Raw genomic sequence first — 12,839 nt, 5'->3', positions numbered from 1 at the left:
AAATGTTATTATTTGACATTAGAGGTGTACTTTCTGTATGGCTGACATGTATGAATATGATATGCTTTTCTGATAAGAACATGATCAGATTCGAGGGTCTTTTTTTTGCGGTTATGTGTCTTTTTCTTTTTCTTTTTCTTTTTCCTTTTCCCTTCAATTTCATATTGGATTCTTAATCCTCTTTGGTGGATCTTTTTGGTGGAAAGGTTGTACAAATGGCTTTTAATATATATGTTTTACCTTTTTCTGTTGAAGATAAAAATTGCTTTGGGATCACAGTGTGTTTGTCTGGTTGAATATCACACTTATGTTATACTATCGAAATATCTCGAGACTTTGATATGGATAGTTGAAACCAAATCAAAGCTAATAGTTGAAACCAAATCAAAGCTTGGCATTTATCTCTTTTAATTTCTATTGTTTATAGGTGTATTATCTAGGGCATCAAAGAGGTATGTTCCTAATATATAATAAGTCAACCATGTAAGGCTCATGCGAAAAAGGTTCAATTAAGTTACCAAACAATCTCTCTTATGGAATATTTCTTTGAGTTCAGGAGATAACTCGGGTCGATAATTCTTTTTTCTATAAAATATTTATAAAAATATTTTTGATAGTCTAGGAGACTGTTCAAGTCGTCTTTTTTCTATAAAATATTTATAAAAATATTTTCGATAGTCTAGGAGACTGTTCAAGTCGGTTACTAACAACCTCCCTTATAGAATATTTCAGGAGGTAACTTGGGTCGATAATTCTTTTTTTTATAAAATATTCATAAATTTTTTTTTGATAATCTAGGAGACAGTACAAGTCGATTATAAACAACATCCCTTGTAGAATATTCGTAGAAATATTTTCAAATATCCATGAGACAATTCGGATTGGTTATGAACTATCTCTCCTATCAAATATTTATATAAATATTCCTTAAACTCTCTCTCCAACCAAATATTTATATGAATATTCTTGTAACTCCTAAAGTGCACAACTTTTGCATGACACTTTGGGGCTGAACCACTCCAACGAACAGTCTACAGAGAACGCATACCCTTAAACCATAGAAGGTCACGTTACAACCAGACAAGAACTTAAATGAGGTACAGAAGCTTTCACCATCAAGCCAGCTAATACCTTTGCCTAACATTACATTGCCACATTGATGTGATCACTTCCACAATATCACAATCAAAACCTGGACTAATTCATGATAGGTTTTCCACAAGTTCTATATTCGATGACAGCACATATTGATATTCTGCAAGTCACAAAAACCACAAAACAATTGGGACTACATGCACATGTATGTATCCTCAACAAGATCAGATCAAAAACGCCAAAGCTGCTTATCATATTATGGGAAACATGGGGGCTGGCATTAAGCTAATCGCAACAATATTAGATTATTTATCCCTTAGTAAGAATGGATAAATATTTGATTGGTGGAAAGAATTCATAGTTTTACAGTTAAAACTCTGATTTGAGAGCTCCTCTTCTTTGATGCGAGTTTGGGTGTGACAAGCAGCAAAAGTTAAAGATGAAGAAGCAGAACCAGCAAAATTCATTACATCCACCTGCAAGGAGGCGTTAGGACAACGATGACATGCTGGTTTCAGTATCTTGCGGCCGCCACATTGTCTTTTGAACACACAGCAATCCTTCGTTATCCTTTGAGTAAGTCAGTGTGATCTCCCAGTGGAGAGACTTTGCCATGTTCTCTATCTCGCTAATCACATCGGCGTCGTCCCTAACAATCAGCTTCCCTTCAGGTCTCAGTACCCGGTCCACCTCAGCAATTACTGGCAGCAATCGGCACCTACGGCGTAATGCCACAGAAACAATTAATATTAATCAACAAAAGCAAGTATCGTAGATTCTGAGTCTCATGACTACGCAACAGTTCACCCCCCTCTATCGATAACAATTAAGCAACATAGACGAACAGCAGTCAAATTATTAGAAAACACAAAGTCTAGATTTATCATCTTTCATTTTTGCTATGAATCATAGACAGAGGAGCAAAGGTATGCTTGATAGACACAGAATCATTAGTTCATGTTACATTAAGCACTGAATGCTTGATAATACTATGAAGCATAATTCATGAATTATAAACTTTTATTTGAAATAAGAAGTGTCAGGAAATAACCTTTTCTTAAGTTTGGAGAATAGATGGTCCGCATGGAGAAGATCATATGTTCTTGGATACGTGCTAAATGATTCACACCAGTCATGATACATCCCAAACAGTCCACGTTCGTAAATAATAGGAAGTGTGTCAGGTGAATCAATCGAGACAATATTCATTACCCAGACTTTCATGTCCCGCAATGCTGCAGCGAAACTGCAAATAACAACCAGAAAAATGTATAGAAGCTGAAAGATTAATAAGGTCGGTAAAAAAGGGCATGATACTGTCTCATAAATAATAACAAAAAAAGGGTCCGAATTGTATCAGGAAACAATTGAAAAATGTCTTTCACAAGACAAACAATAAAGCATTAAGATACACGACATGGGTAGTTATTGGATTCAGCATCAAAATTTCCAATCAACATAAAGCATCACGGTTGTAAGAAAAAAACCAGACAAACGATGAGCATTGATTTACTCGATTTAGCATGGAATGAGAGATACTATTATGAGTTCGAAGATTCTATCTTTCCTCAAAGTAAGAAGCCCCTTGTCAAGGAAGAATATCCTATAAGTTTAATATCAGAGCCAAGAGTTCTGTATCAAACAGGCTTCTAACTATGGCAATAAATTGTTGAATAGGTTAACTTTATATTAGGTAAGAACCGACTAAAAGAGGAAAAAAGATCTAAATGACTAGTTGATCAATATAAAAGAAGTACAATCTAAACAACTAGCATGCATAAGGTAACAACACGGCAAACTCTAATTGATCCAGGTTAATCCTAGAGGACGGTGGAACAATAAATTCGGATAGAGGGGTTATGTTCATCACAAATACCCTAGCAAGTCACAGTGACCAAGAGAACGCAGCCTTAATTTTGCGAAAGAAGAGCACAACGCTCTAATCGCTCAAAAATTAGCACTAAACTCTAATTACCCAAAATTTATTATTTTACAGTACATTTTTGCACAAAACTAGAATGATCATTCTATTTGCTTACCCTCCATAGACAGATCTCATGTCCATGACATTCCTCACAGTAGACCAGTTGATTCCCATCCCATTGACATAAGTTTTGCCAACTATCTGTTTCCAATGCTCATAGTCTGCTTGAAAGTCTTCAGGTGCAGGTTTTCCATAAACCCCAGTCTGTGATCCACTCAGCCAGTAAGGTGTCTTCTCAAGCCTTTGTGGCCACTGTTCTGGCCACACTGTGCCACGACTAGTCGGATCCACTGGCAATTTGTGCATGCATGCTTGCAAAGGTACATTCCTGAATGCATATAAGTAGGCATCAAATTTAATACAAATGCTAACAATTACCAAATGGACTGTCATTTGATCCACTTCTGAAGATAATAAACATACCAAGCTGCATCCGGATTATCAGACTCTTGACACAGAGGAGGGTTCTCTTTTGCTCTTTTTTCATAGCACTTATTGTCAGAAGGCTTTCTGTAAACAGCCAACCCTACTTGGTTTAGTGTGTCATTTTTCCTTGTCACCATCTCCCAGCACATAGATTTCGTCAAGGCAGACATAGCTGGAATGAGTTTTCAAAACAATAACTGGTTACAATTTTCAGAAGTTATATAAACTTGAGCATATGTTTCTACAAGAATACATTTCATAAATAGCAGGTGAAGACTATGCATGTATTCATGTCAACCATTGATTTAAGTTGTCCTCGAAGGATGTAGTTTCAAGCTTTTGATATTATACTTTATAGTCAAATGACTGAAAATTAGACTAAAATGATTTGCTCCTAGGTGAAATTAAGATTGTGAATACTAAAAAAAAACAAAGTATAAAGGCACATTGTCCAAAAACTTCACCGTTACTGTTTCAACAAATCTATTGCAACATAGCTAAATAAGGGGAAAAAATGATTTGTAACTTCTACCTTTCCAAATTTCAGCATCTTCCGGAAGGTCTTGGTACACTGGAGTGGCAGACCAGACAAAGTAACCACCAGGGCGCAGCAACCGGTTCAACTCCAACAAAAGCATACCACCTGCATGTTATAAGTTCAAAAGTCGATTTTATAAAGAAAATAGCAGCAGTGTGTGTGAAGACAAACTACCTTCTATGTGCCACGGTACTCTACAGCGGGCACAGTGAACAACATCGAAGACCTTGCTCGGGAACGGAAGCCTTTTGGTTCCCATGACTGCTGATATTGCTGGAATTCCTCTCTCAAGAGCAAACTGCACTTGGGCCTCATGCTCATCTTTGGGTGCAAATGACATGGCCAGCACATCTCTGTCAAATAGAAATCCACCAAAGCTTGCCACTCCGCATCCGACATCCAAGATGACACGGCTACGTTTTCCCCATGCAATGTTGGGCAATGACTGCAATTACAAGTGAAATGAAAAAAAAATGCTTACCAAGTGTAGTTAACATATACATGCTATAAAATTAAAAACACTCCATTCATAAGAAACTAGAAATACAAGATGCAATAACTTCGGAAAATAAAGAACAGCCATTATGGCTGTAACAAAGAGACCTACTTAATTTCACCTAAACAATTTTGCATATACAGAACCAAATAGGTCATGCCATACAAAATTGTGATGCAATTTGTCCACAATCTAAAACTTATACATTTAAATTGATCCATAGCTGGAAGGCTTCTTTTACCAAAATTCACAAGCATGAACACAACAGGAACAGTAGAAGATAACATATAAGTAAAAGAAGCACAAAGAAGACCCAATCAAGAACCAAAAATCCTCGAATACGTAGAGAGCATGGTCAATAAGGGACTAACAAACAAAATAAAGGACGAACTTAGTGCACAAGCCTCCCACCGATGTGAGAGTGTCAATGCATGCAACATTACCCCTATAATTGAGAAGTTGTTTGGGTGACTGAGGTCACCCAGATCACAAATGAGCAACCCTGATCACCCAAGAAGATACTAACAAATGCTCAAGTCAAAAAGAGTGCAAGTAGCATTCATGTAAAAAGATCAGTAGTGAACCTCTTGGATGAAATCAATGTAGTGAAGTGCACCATGTTTAAACTGGGTTCCACCACCTGGAAACGTGAGATACTCTCCTGAAACTTTCACCCAATTTTGGTGTCCTTTTACTGCAGCAAGCTTAGCATGGGGGACATTGTTGTACCATATCTGCGGTGATTATAAAAGATGGAAATTCATTAAGCCTTACAATATAAAGAATCAAATGCAAACACAGACAAAGCAAGTACCTTTTCCCTGCTCTTGGGCCACTTAATCGGTCGTTTGTATCCATCAGGAAGAGGAACGAGGCATGTTAGAGCATTATCAGGACAGTGCCTCTCTCTGTGTTCATAGTGTTTGGTACTGCGAAGCTTCTTAATAGCTGCTTCATTGTCAAGACAAGGGATATAATCTGCTCCATCTTGGACATTACACAGTTTCCAGCTGTATTCTATAGTTTGACCCTTGGATGAAGAAGAAGCTTGGACCTCCTTCTCATTCTTTGATTCTACAGCTTGCGTAGACCATGCTCCATTCTGTGTACTGATCTCATTCAAAAGCTCCGTCTGGGCCCCAGAAGGAAAAACCTCATTGTTACCCTTGTCCCTTGACTGGCTGCCATCTTTGTCTTCATCAGAGCTTTGATCCACTTTTTCCTCTATAACACTGTCAGTTTTCCCATCCTCAGTTTTATCACCATCGGATTTCTCATCTTGCTCTGGCTTGGGCTTCTGTTCTTGACCACCTTCCTCATCACCTGTGTCATTTCCCTCTTTGGCATCTCCAGCTTCCTCAATTGTCTCCCCACCTTTGTTCCCATTTGCATCACCATCATTCTGAGTATTCGATGAATCATCTGAGTCATTATTAATATCATCACTTCCCTTGGTAGGATTTTCCTCTTCAGTTTTCTCTTCCAACTTCTCAGATGTTTTATCTGACTCAGAATCTGATTTATTAGGCATGTTGGTTTCACCACTGCTGCTATCATCGCTAACTGAATCTTCACTCGTATCATCTGAACCATCTTTGTATGGGTTAGAACTAGTCCGAGAAACCTTATCACTCATGTCGGATTTGGTGGCGGGTGAAGGCACCTCTGCTGGAGCCATGGCTGAGGATGTCATCATCCATGCCCCAACCAAACAGAGGGCAACAAATACGACAAGAGTCATTGTCGAACAGTACGACGACGATGTCCTCCTTGTGTCTGTACGTGAACTTCTCCCAAATGCCATGTCTGACTGTGTGATTTACCCTGCAATTATTTACTTGAAATTATGAGATGGCAACAAAGTTAAGAAACATAGATGAGCTCTCTATCACTCTTCGACGACAACCTGAACAATCACGTTCATCAAGTACACAATGACGCTAAAATCTAGCAAAGGATAGGAAACATGGATGAGAAACTTCCTGTTATCGAGGACATGATACAGATCGGTCATAAAGCTTGATATTTCAATGAACTGTCCATTACAAGGAGATCTATCAAATGCTAAGTGAAGCTAAACGACCACAAACATACCAAAACAACAAACTGATCAAGAATTGCGTGGGTGAGGTGAGTCTAATATTTCTACATGCATTGGGGAAAAAATTCTTAGTTACTGGAAGATGGACTTGACGAATGAAGTATCTATATAACACGATAATGAGAGTGACCAACTTTAGGAAAAAAAAGATTCCAACTTTCTCACTCACCATCTCGGAAAAGGCAAATGACAAAGCCTCGATGACAATTTGAGATAAAATCAGTTCCAGAATCAATCACCAGAAAGCACAGAACGAAATCCAAACCAGAGAACAGAATATACAAGATGCGAGAAGGGTAAAATCGAGCATATCTACACTATTGAACCAAGTATTGACCATAGACCGAAACGAAACCATGAAATCGGAGCCGTCAACTAAATTGTATCAGTTCTACTGAAATCAAGCAGCACTGACCAGATCAAAAGAGAAAACATCGCCAAGCTAAAAACTTTCCCGTCATTAAGCAAGAAGCACAGAAGGGGAAGCTCACCAGAGCTAAAAGATCTACGATAGGGCTCACGTACAGTAAGTATCAAAAGCAGCAAAAAGAACCAATACAGCGGGCAAATTGACACGAAAACGAAGCACGAATGTGGAATCCCGAAGACCAAACAACAGGAAGCATGGATTCGTACCTCTCCCTCTCGGGCTGCGACCCACTTCGGATCTAAGCGGAGCAGGATCGAAGGCCAGAGAATGACGACGCCATGAAGGTTTGGATCTCGCTCCGAGTCGAGCGAGGGCAGTTTATAGAGTCCGAGAGAAGGTGTGTTGGGGAACGGCGCATTATTTCTTATTTCGATAAAGAGAAACGATACGTTTTATAACTACGCAAATTCGTACCTGCCTTAATGCTTGAAGATACCTTGGGGCTGACGACTCGTGCTGTTGTGGGCCACTCATTGTCCAATCACAAGTCAGGTAGTTTTGATCCGAGCCCGGTTTCTGTCGGGACTCTGTCGCATATGTTCCTGCGATCCAATTTAACAATCGGAGAATAAAGAAACAAAGATGCAGATATAAACGAGCTAAACTGTCTTTTACGGTAGGTATGGTTTAAGTTACATACATGCGAGGGAGCACAAGATGTCGAGAAGCGAGAGTGGAGACACGACGGCAATTCCAACGGGCAAATGTCCACTTGTGATCCATAACTGAAATGACAATAATGCCCATCCCGTCCACGGACTCAACGACAACTCCAGAAGCGACGGCATCGATGTAGTATCGGCGAAGGCACGAGGATAATAGAGTAAATGCGGTGGTGTCGGTGGGCTGTGGGGAGGCCACCGAACGCACGTGCCCCACGGGTGCCGGGGCGGTGGTGGTCGCCGACACTGGTTGGCGTCCGTCAACCGGAGATCTTATCCGTGAGCACTCCACTTGAAGCTTTTTCTATATTGTTTTACCCCGTAACGTGCGGTGTGATCGTATGATCTTTTGGCAACCTGATGATCACGCGCACAGAGAGAGAGAGAGAGAGAGAGAGAGAGAGAGAGAGAGTGAGAGGCCTTCTCTTCACTGTCGATGCCAGCTTGCAGGAATGAATGATACTAACGTTGTGTATGCGTTGTAGAAGAGACAGGAGAGAGAGAGAGAGAGGCTTTAGTTCACTGTCAATGCCAGCTCGTAGGAATGGATGATGCCGGCAATGTGAGAGAGAGAGAGAGAGACAGTAGCTATGGACGATGATACCAGCGTTGTACGTTTGTGCTGGAAAGGGAACGCCTGGGATTGTGGGTTGTCTTCAGATGACAGCAGGGGCTTCAAATGATTAGATCTGTAAACTTTGGAGGGTTGGAGAGTGAATATTTTGCCATTGTAGTGTATACCCACCCGTAAAGAACCAATCTACATATACACGCATTGATGACAATTTATGGATCTACGAGTCAACTCAGACCGAGGCGACGGCCGCAATCCTCTTCCAGCCGATTCCACAGCCGGGACCCGAGTCCACTCGGTTGGCGCTACGTGCTAACGTAGTGCGCGTACGGCTCAAAGGGGTTCTCCAGGTACACGAGGATGTCCTGGAACGAGTCGCCGAACTCGGACGAGAGCAGACCCGGCTCGGGGTGAGGGAAGGCCGAGTTGGCGGCGGGAGCGAAGGCCCGGTCCCACTCGGTGCGGCGCCACCGTGGCTGGCTCTGGACCTCCCTCTCGGACGTGAACTCTGGCGACCGCACGTGCTCCGACCAGCTCGAGTCGGCGTGCAGCCTCGGCATCGAGTCCGACGGCGCGAAGCTGTCCGCGAGCTCGGCCGGCAGCAGCGGCCCAGGGGCGATCCCAGCCGGAAGCGGCAGCGGCGCGTGCGGACCGAGCGCCGGCTTCCTATCCTCTGGCGGCCGGAGGCACCTGGACCCGGCCGGCTTCCGGTCCCGGGTCCCGAACTTGTCCGAGCCGTTGCTTCCTTTCTTATTGTAGATACGGCACAGCACCCAGTCGTCCAGCTGCAGACCACAACACGTCCCAAATGTTAATATCGTTTTGTTTCCGTCAACCCGCTCATACTTGTTTTCTTCTTTAGAGTCATTTCCTGTGACCACTCTCACTCACTACCGTTCATTATAATCGCGTTAAATGGTACAAGCATCCAACGCCTCCCTCACCCTGACAGCAACCTGCGAAGCCAACGTTGGGCAAGTTGCAGCAGGGTGGTCACCCACGCCCGCGGGCTTCGGCTCTTGGTACCAAAGGGAGACACCTCAGAGAGACGATAATGGATTCTTACGGTGACAGGCGGCAGAAACGGTGTCTACGTACCCGGAGCGAGTTCTTCCTGTGGGGCGAGCGGTCGACGTCCGCGAGGCGGTACTCGTGCATGATCCAGTTGGTCTTGTGTCCCCTGGGGGCCTTGCCAGAGTAGAAGACGAGGGCCTTCTTGATGGCCACCGGCTTGGGGGCCCCGACCGGCTTGTCCGCCCCGGTCGCCTTCCAGTATCCTGATCGTGCCGCCCGGTTCGGCCTCGACCCGTTCGGGTACTTCCGTTCCCTCGGCGAGAAGAAGTACCACTCTTTCTCCCCGTACGACGCCATCCCTGTCACGACAGATCACAGGTTGATCACCATCCGACCCAGACCACGCAGGCATCACACGCGGTCGAGATCAGAAGCTCTACCTGGGAGTTGCCAGGGGTCGTACTTGTAAAGGTCGAGCTCGGCGACGATGGGGACGGCGACGGGGAGGCCGGCGGACTTGCGGCGGAGGTAGTGCATCACGAGCTCCTCGTCCGTGGGATGGAAGCGGAACCCGGGCGGCAGCTGCAGACCGCCGCCGTTCATCGCCGGTTCGCTTCGATCAGCAATCATCGTGGAGCTGATTAATAGGCGCGACGGAGCTTTAAAGTTCGGGAAAGCAAGACAACGCGGTGGCAGACCGGTCCGGGCCGGGTCGACACGTGTCGCGCATAGGCCATCCCAAAACGTACCTGGCGAGGATTGCGGCGGGATTCTGTCACGGCTTGCGTCACCGGTTTTGTCGCGACCCGGTCCGAGCCGTACCGGCGTCCCGCGGTCCGACCGCTGGCAGATCGACACGTAGCGATTCGGGAAAAGAGGGCGGCGTTGGCTGTGCGTTTGGGACGTGGGCGGATAAGGATGGATGATGGATGATGGGTGGGCGCGAAAGAGATGAGGTATGGGAGATGACCATTCGATTGGAGACATTAGAATATATGACCAAAGGATGGGGATTCGGAGGAATGTTTGGCACGTGACGTTGAAGTGGAAGTCTTGAGCGAGTCTGAACGATGAGGAATATAAGCAGGGTCGGTTCGAACCGAACCGGAATTGAAAGAGATTGGGTTCGATGATTTCGAATCAAATTGAAACTAGAATCATATTATTCCTAAAAATTGGAAGCAGAATCAGAATAAAATATAAATAAAGTTCATGACATAATGATTAATACTTTACTTGAATTTATATCTTGACAGAAAACAAACGACGTAGACCAAAGAGACAGGAAGGTCATGCAATGAAGTGATGACCATGTCGTTCGTATGGTTAATATATGCATATGCGAATGGACCCACGACAACGCGTGCATGGCATATATCATCACATATAGACTAGGAAGTAGGACACCATCGTTGGTGTTCTTTGGACGAGGTGCAAAAGGCATCATCTACACATCACAAAGCTACTGACTGCTCCTATAGAAAAAGTTCCGTCATTTGGACAAGGGAGCTTTACGAGAGTTGTCGCCAACGAGTGCTGTCAAAACACATGACTCGAGATAGGATAAACTCAGAAGCCATTTGACCTTGATCCTCCTCTTCATTCAAAGTCCATGAGACAAGGACATTGTTGAACATGATCCCAAATACCTAAAGTCCCTAGCACCAAAATTTCAACCCAATCCATTAGGTGATGCAACTTAATATATTTCTATTTATCTGTTCTTACTAGTATCCTGTCAATATAGATTTCCTCTGCATGTTGTATAAAGTATTTGAACCAAGATCAACATTTCGGATAAAATAATTAAAGATGCACTTTAATGTAAGAGAAATTGTAATCTCTAATGGGAAGGAACTTACTGCAGAGTCAACAGCACGAGTGGAGCTTAGATTGTCTGCATACAAGATACCAAATTTCTAATGCATTGATCTGTTTCATGTAACTTGGATGAGATGAACAAACTACTGCACAAAGCAATTGTCTTAATTACTAATTCATTCTTCATAAATCAACTACTGCAAAGAGCAAGTATCAAAATAGATATCTCATTGATTAAGACCACTGTTGTTTGCATGCATGTGTAACAGGATTTGGGCATCGCAATAGCGAGCAGCAGTTCCAACATAGCAGTGCCCGCTTGTTCTCCTTTGAAGAGGTCTTTGGTCGGGTATTGTCTCAATTAATTTCATGTTCTTGTGGAGGTGAGAGTCTTGTATGGTTGATTCATTTCCGAAAAAATGGAAAGATTAAAAGAGAACAAGTACAGAGCACATGGTTGTGACCCCAGTCGATGACTACGATTTCTTTAGTTTGACTAAATGATTGGTTTTTTCAGAAACCAAGGGATATCTACAACATGTTGAACTGTACAAAGCAGAGGTATCCAAGGTGATAATTTGTCGCACTAGAACTCTGTGGCATATCAAAGGACTTTGATATGCAAAGTTTTGATTTAACTGGAATCTGATTCCATCAGTGGTATGCTTACGGTTAGGAAACTTGCTGTAGTTGGGGACTGGAGTTGGGTTCTTAGCAACAGATTCTACCCACTGGCACTTCTGTGGTTCTTCATCTAGTGTTTCAGCTGTTGTGCATGACTAATGTCTTCACAACATGCATGGACCACTTGTGTGGCTCTTCTTCAACCAATGTTTCAGCTCTGGTGCATGACTAATGTCTTCACAACATGCATGGACCAGTGCTGGATATGTGGGTGATCACCACAAGAGTGGACCTAGTTTCCATGTGTTGTAGGATTCAAAAACATAATCCCATTTGCTAGGGAGGTTGGTAATTGGTCTCTTTGGGTTTCAGAAACGACAGAATATTTTGGACTCTCATCTGCTTCTTGCATTACAGATATCAACCTGATCTAAAGGCTCAAGCAGAGTTCTATAGTGGGCAACCAATGCTCTAAGCAATGCCTAGCGCTCTAAAGAAAGCCTAAAAGAAAGGAGAGATTTTTAACAAGTCCAAAATTCCTAACCATGACTAACACTCCGCACAATATGTGGTGCAAATTTGCCGACAGCTATAAATATCATCGAAAATATATTTTTCAACAAGTCCAAAGTGCCTAATCATGACCAATGCTATTAACTGTATGCATTGCAGATTTGCCAACAACTACAAATTATTATCCAAAATGTAATCATTAAAAGAGTTAATAAGCACTTAAAAGAATCATCATGCAAAACAATATTTATGCATTAAGGAATCTGTTGCCCTAACCCATTAAACACAAGATGCATATGGATTTTGACAAGAGCATATGTAGAAGCAGGAACAATAGTTTCAATTTCGTCACCATTTTTTTCTGAAAAAAAAATCATAATAATATACTCGAATAGATGTAAAGCATATAAATGGTAAAGGAATGGAGCTAGAACTTCTGAGCTTACTGTTTTCTTCATTTGGGCATGTGTCAGAAGTAGAGAGAGGGGTTCAGATAATCCTAACATTCCTTGCCTAAAGCGAACGATAACACAACAACATCAACTGAAAGGCAAGAAAATA

General features: G+C 42.6%; 2 protein-coding genes across 2 annotated transcripts; both read right to left on the bottom strand.

Moving 5' to 3' along the window:
- Window positions 1-1,321: 1,321 nt before the first annotated feature.
- Window positions 1,322-7,435, bottom strand: LOC135617816 (probable methyltransferase PMT26). The gene is made up of 9 exons (XM_065118455.1): window positions 7,277-7,435; window positions 5,354-6,363; window positions 5,124-5,273; window positions 4,218-4,488; window positions 4,038-4,148; window positions 3,503-3,677; window positions 3,135-3,407; window positions 2,147-2,341; window positions 1,322-1,813 (listed from the first exon to the last, which is right to left on the bottom strand). The coding sequence occupies exons 2-9, from the start codon at window positions 6,341-6,343 to the stop codon at window positions 1,585-1,587; spliced, it is 2,394 nt and encodes a 797-aa protein (XP_064974527.1). The 5' UTR covers window positions 6,344-6,363; window positions 7,277-7,435; the 3' UTR covers window positions 1,322-1,584.
- Window positions 7,436-8,438: 1,003 nt separating this feature from the next.
- Window positions 8,439-9,955, bottom strand: LOC135617817 (NAC domain-containing protein 48-like). The gene is made up of 3 exons (XM_065118456.1): window positions 9,761-9,955; window positions 9,405-9,679; window positions 8,439-9,091 (listed from the first exon to the last, which is right to left on the bottom strand). The coding sequence occupies exons 1-3, from the start codon at window positions 9,948-9,950 to the stop codon at window positions 8,612-8,614; spliced, it is 945 nt and encodes a 314-aa protein (XP_064974528.1). The 5' UTR covers window positions 9,951-9,955; the 3' UTR covers window positions 8,439-8,611.
- Window positions 9,956-12,839: the final 2,884 nt, after the last annotated feature.

This window comes from Musa acuminata, chromosome BXJ2-7, assembly GCF_036884655.1.
Source record: "Musa acuminata AAA Group cultivar baxijiao chromosome BXJ2-7, Cavendish_Baxijiao_AAA, whole genome shotgun sequence".
In the NCBI taxonomy this organism is placed as follows: Eukaryota; Viridiplantae; Streptophyta; class Magnoliopsida; order Zingiberales; family Musaceae; genus Musa; species Musa acuminata.
This window is presented reverse-complemented; position numbering and strand designations above follow the sequence as displayed.

What these genes read in the sequence shown, in the direction of transcription:
- LOC135617816 (XM_065118455.1), bottom strand. Translation starts at nt 6,343, where the DNA reads ATGGCATTTGGGAGAAGTTCACGTACAGACACAAGGAGGACATCGTCG. An exon ending in AGTACCGTGGCACATAGAAG is followed by an intron (nt 4,149 to 4,217) that starts GTAGTTTGTCTT and finishes TATAACATGCAG; the next exon opens with GTGGTATGCTTTTGTTGGAG. An exon ending in GATAATCCGGATGCAGCTTG is followed by an intron (nt 3,408 to 3,502) that starts GTATGTTTATTA and finishes ATATGCATTCAG; the next exon opens with GAATGTACCTTTGCAAGCAT.
- LOC135617817 (XM_065118456.1), bottom strand. Translation starts at nt 9,950, where the DNA reads ATGATTGCTGATCGAAGCGAACCGGCGATGAACGGCGGCGGTCTGCAG. An exon ending in CGACCCCTGGCAACTCCCAG is followed by an intron (nt 9,680 to 9,760) that starts GTAGAGCTTCTG and finishes CTGTCGTGACAG; the next exon opens with GGATGGCGTCGTACGGGGAG. An exon ending in ACAGGAAGAACTCGCTCCGG is followed by an intron (nt 9,092 to 9,404) that starts GTACGTAGACAC and finishes TGTGGTCTGCAG; the next exon opens with CTGGACGACTGGGTGCTGTG.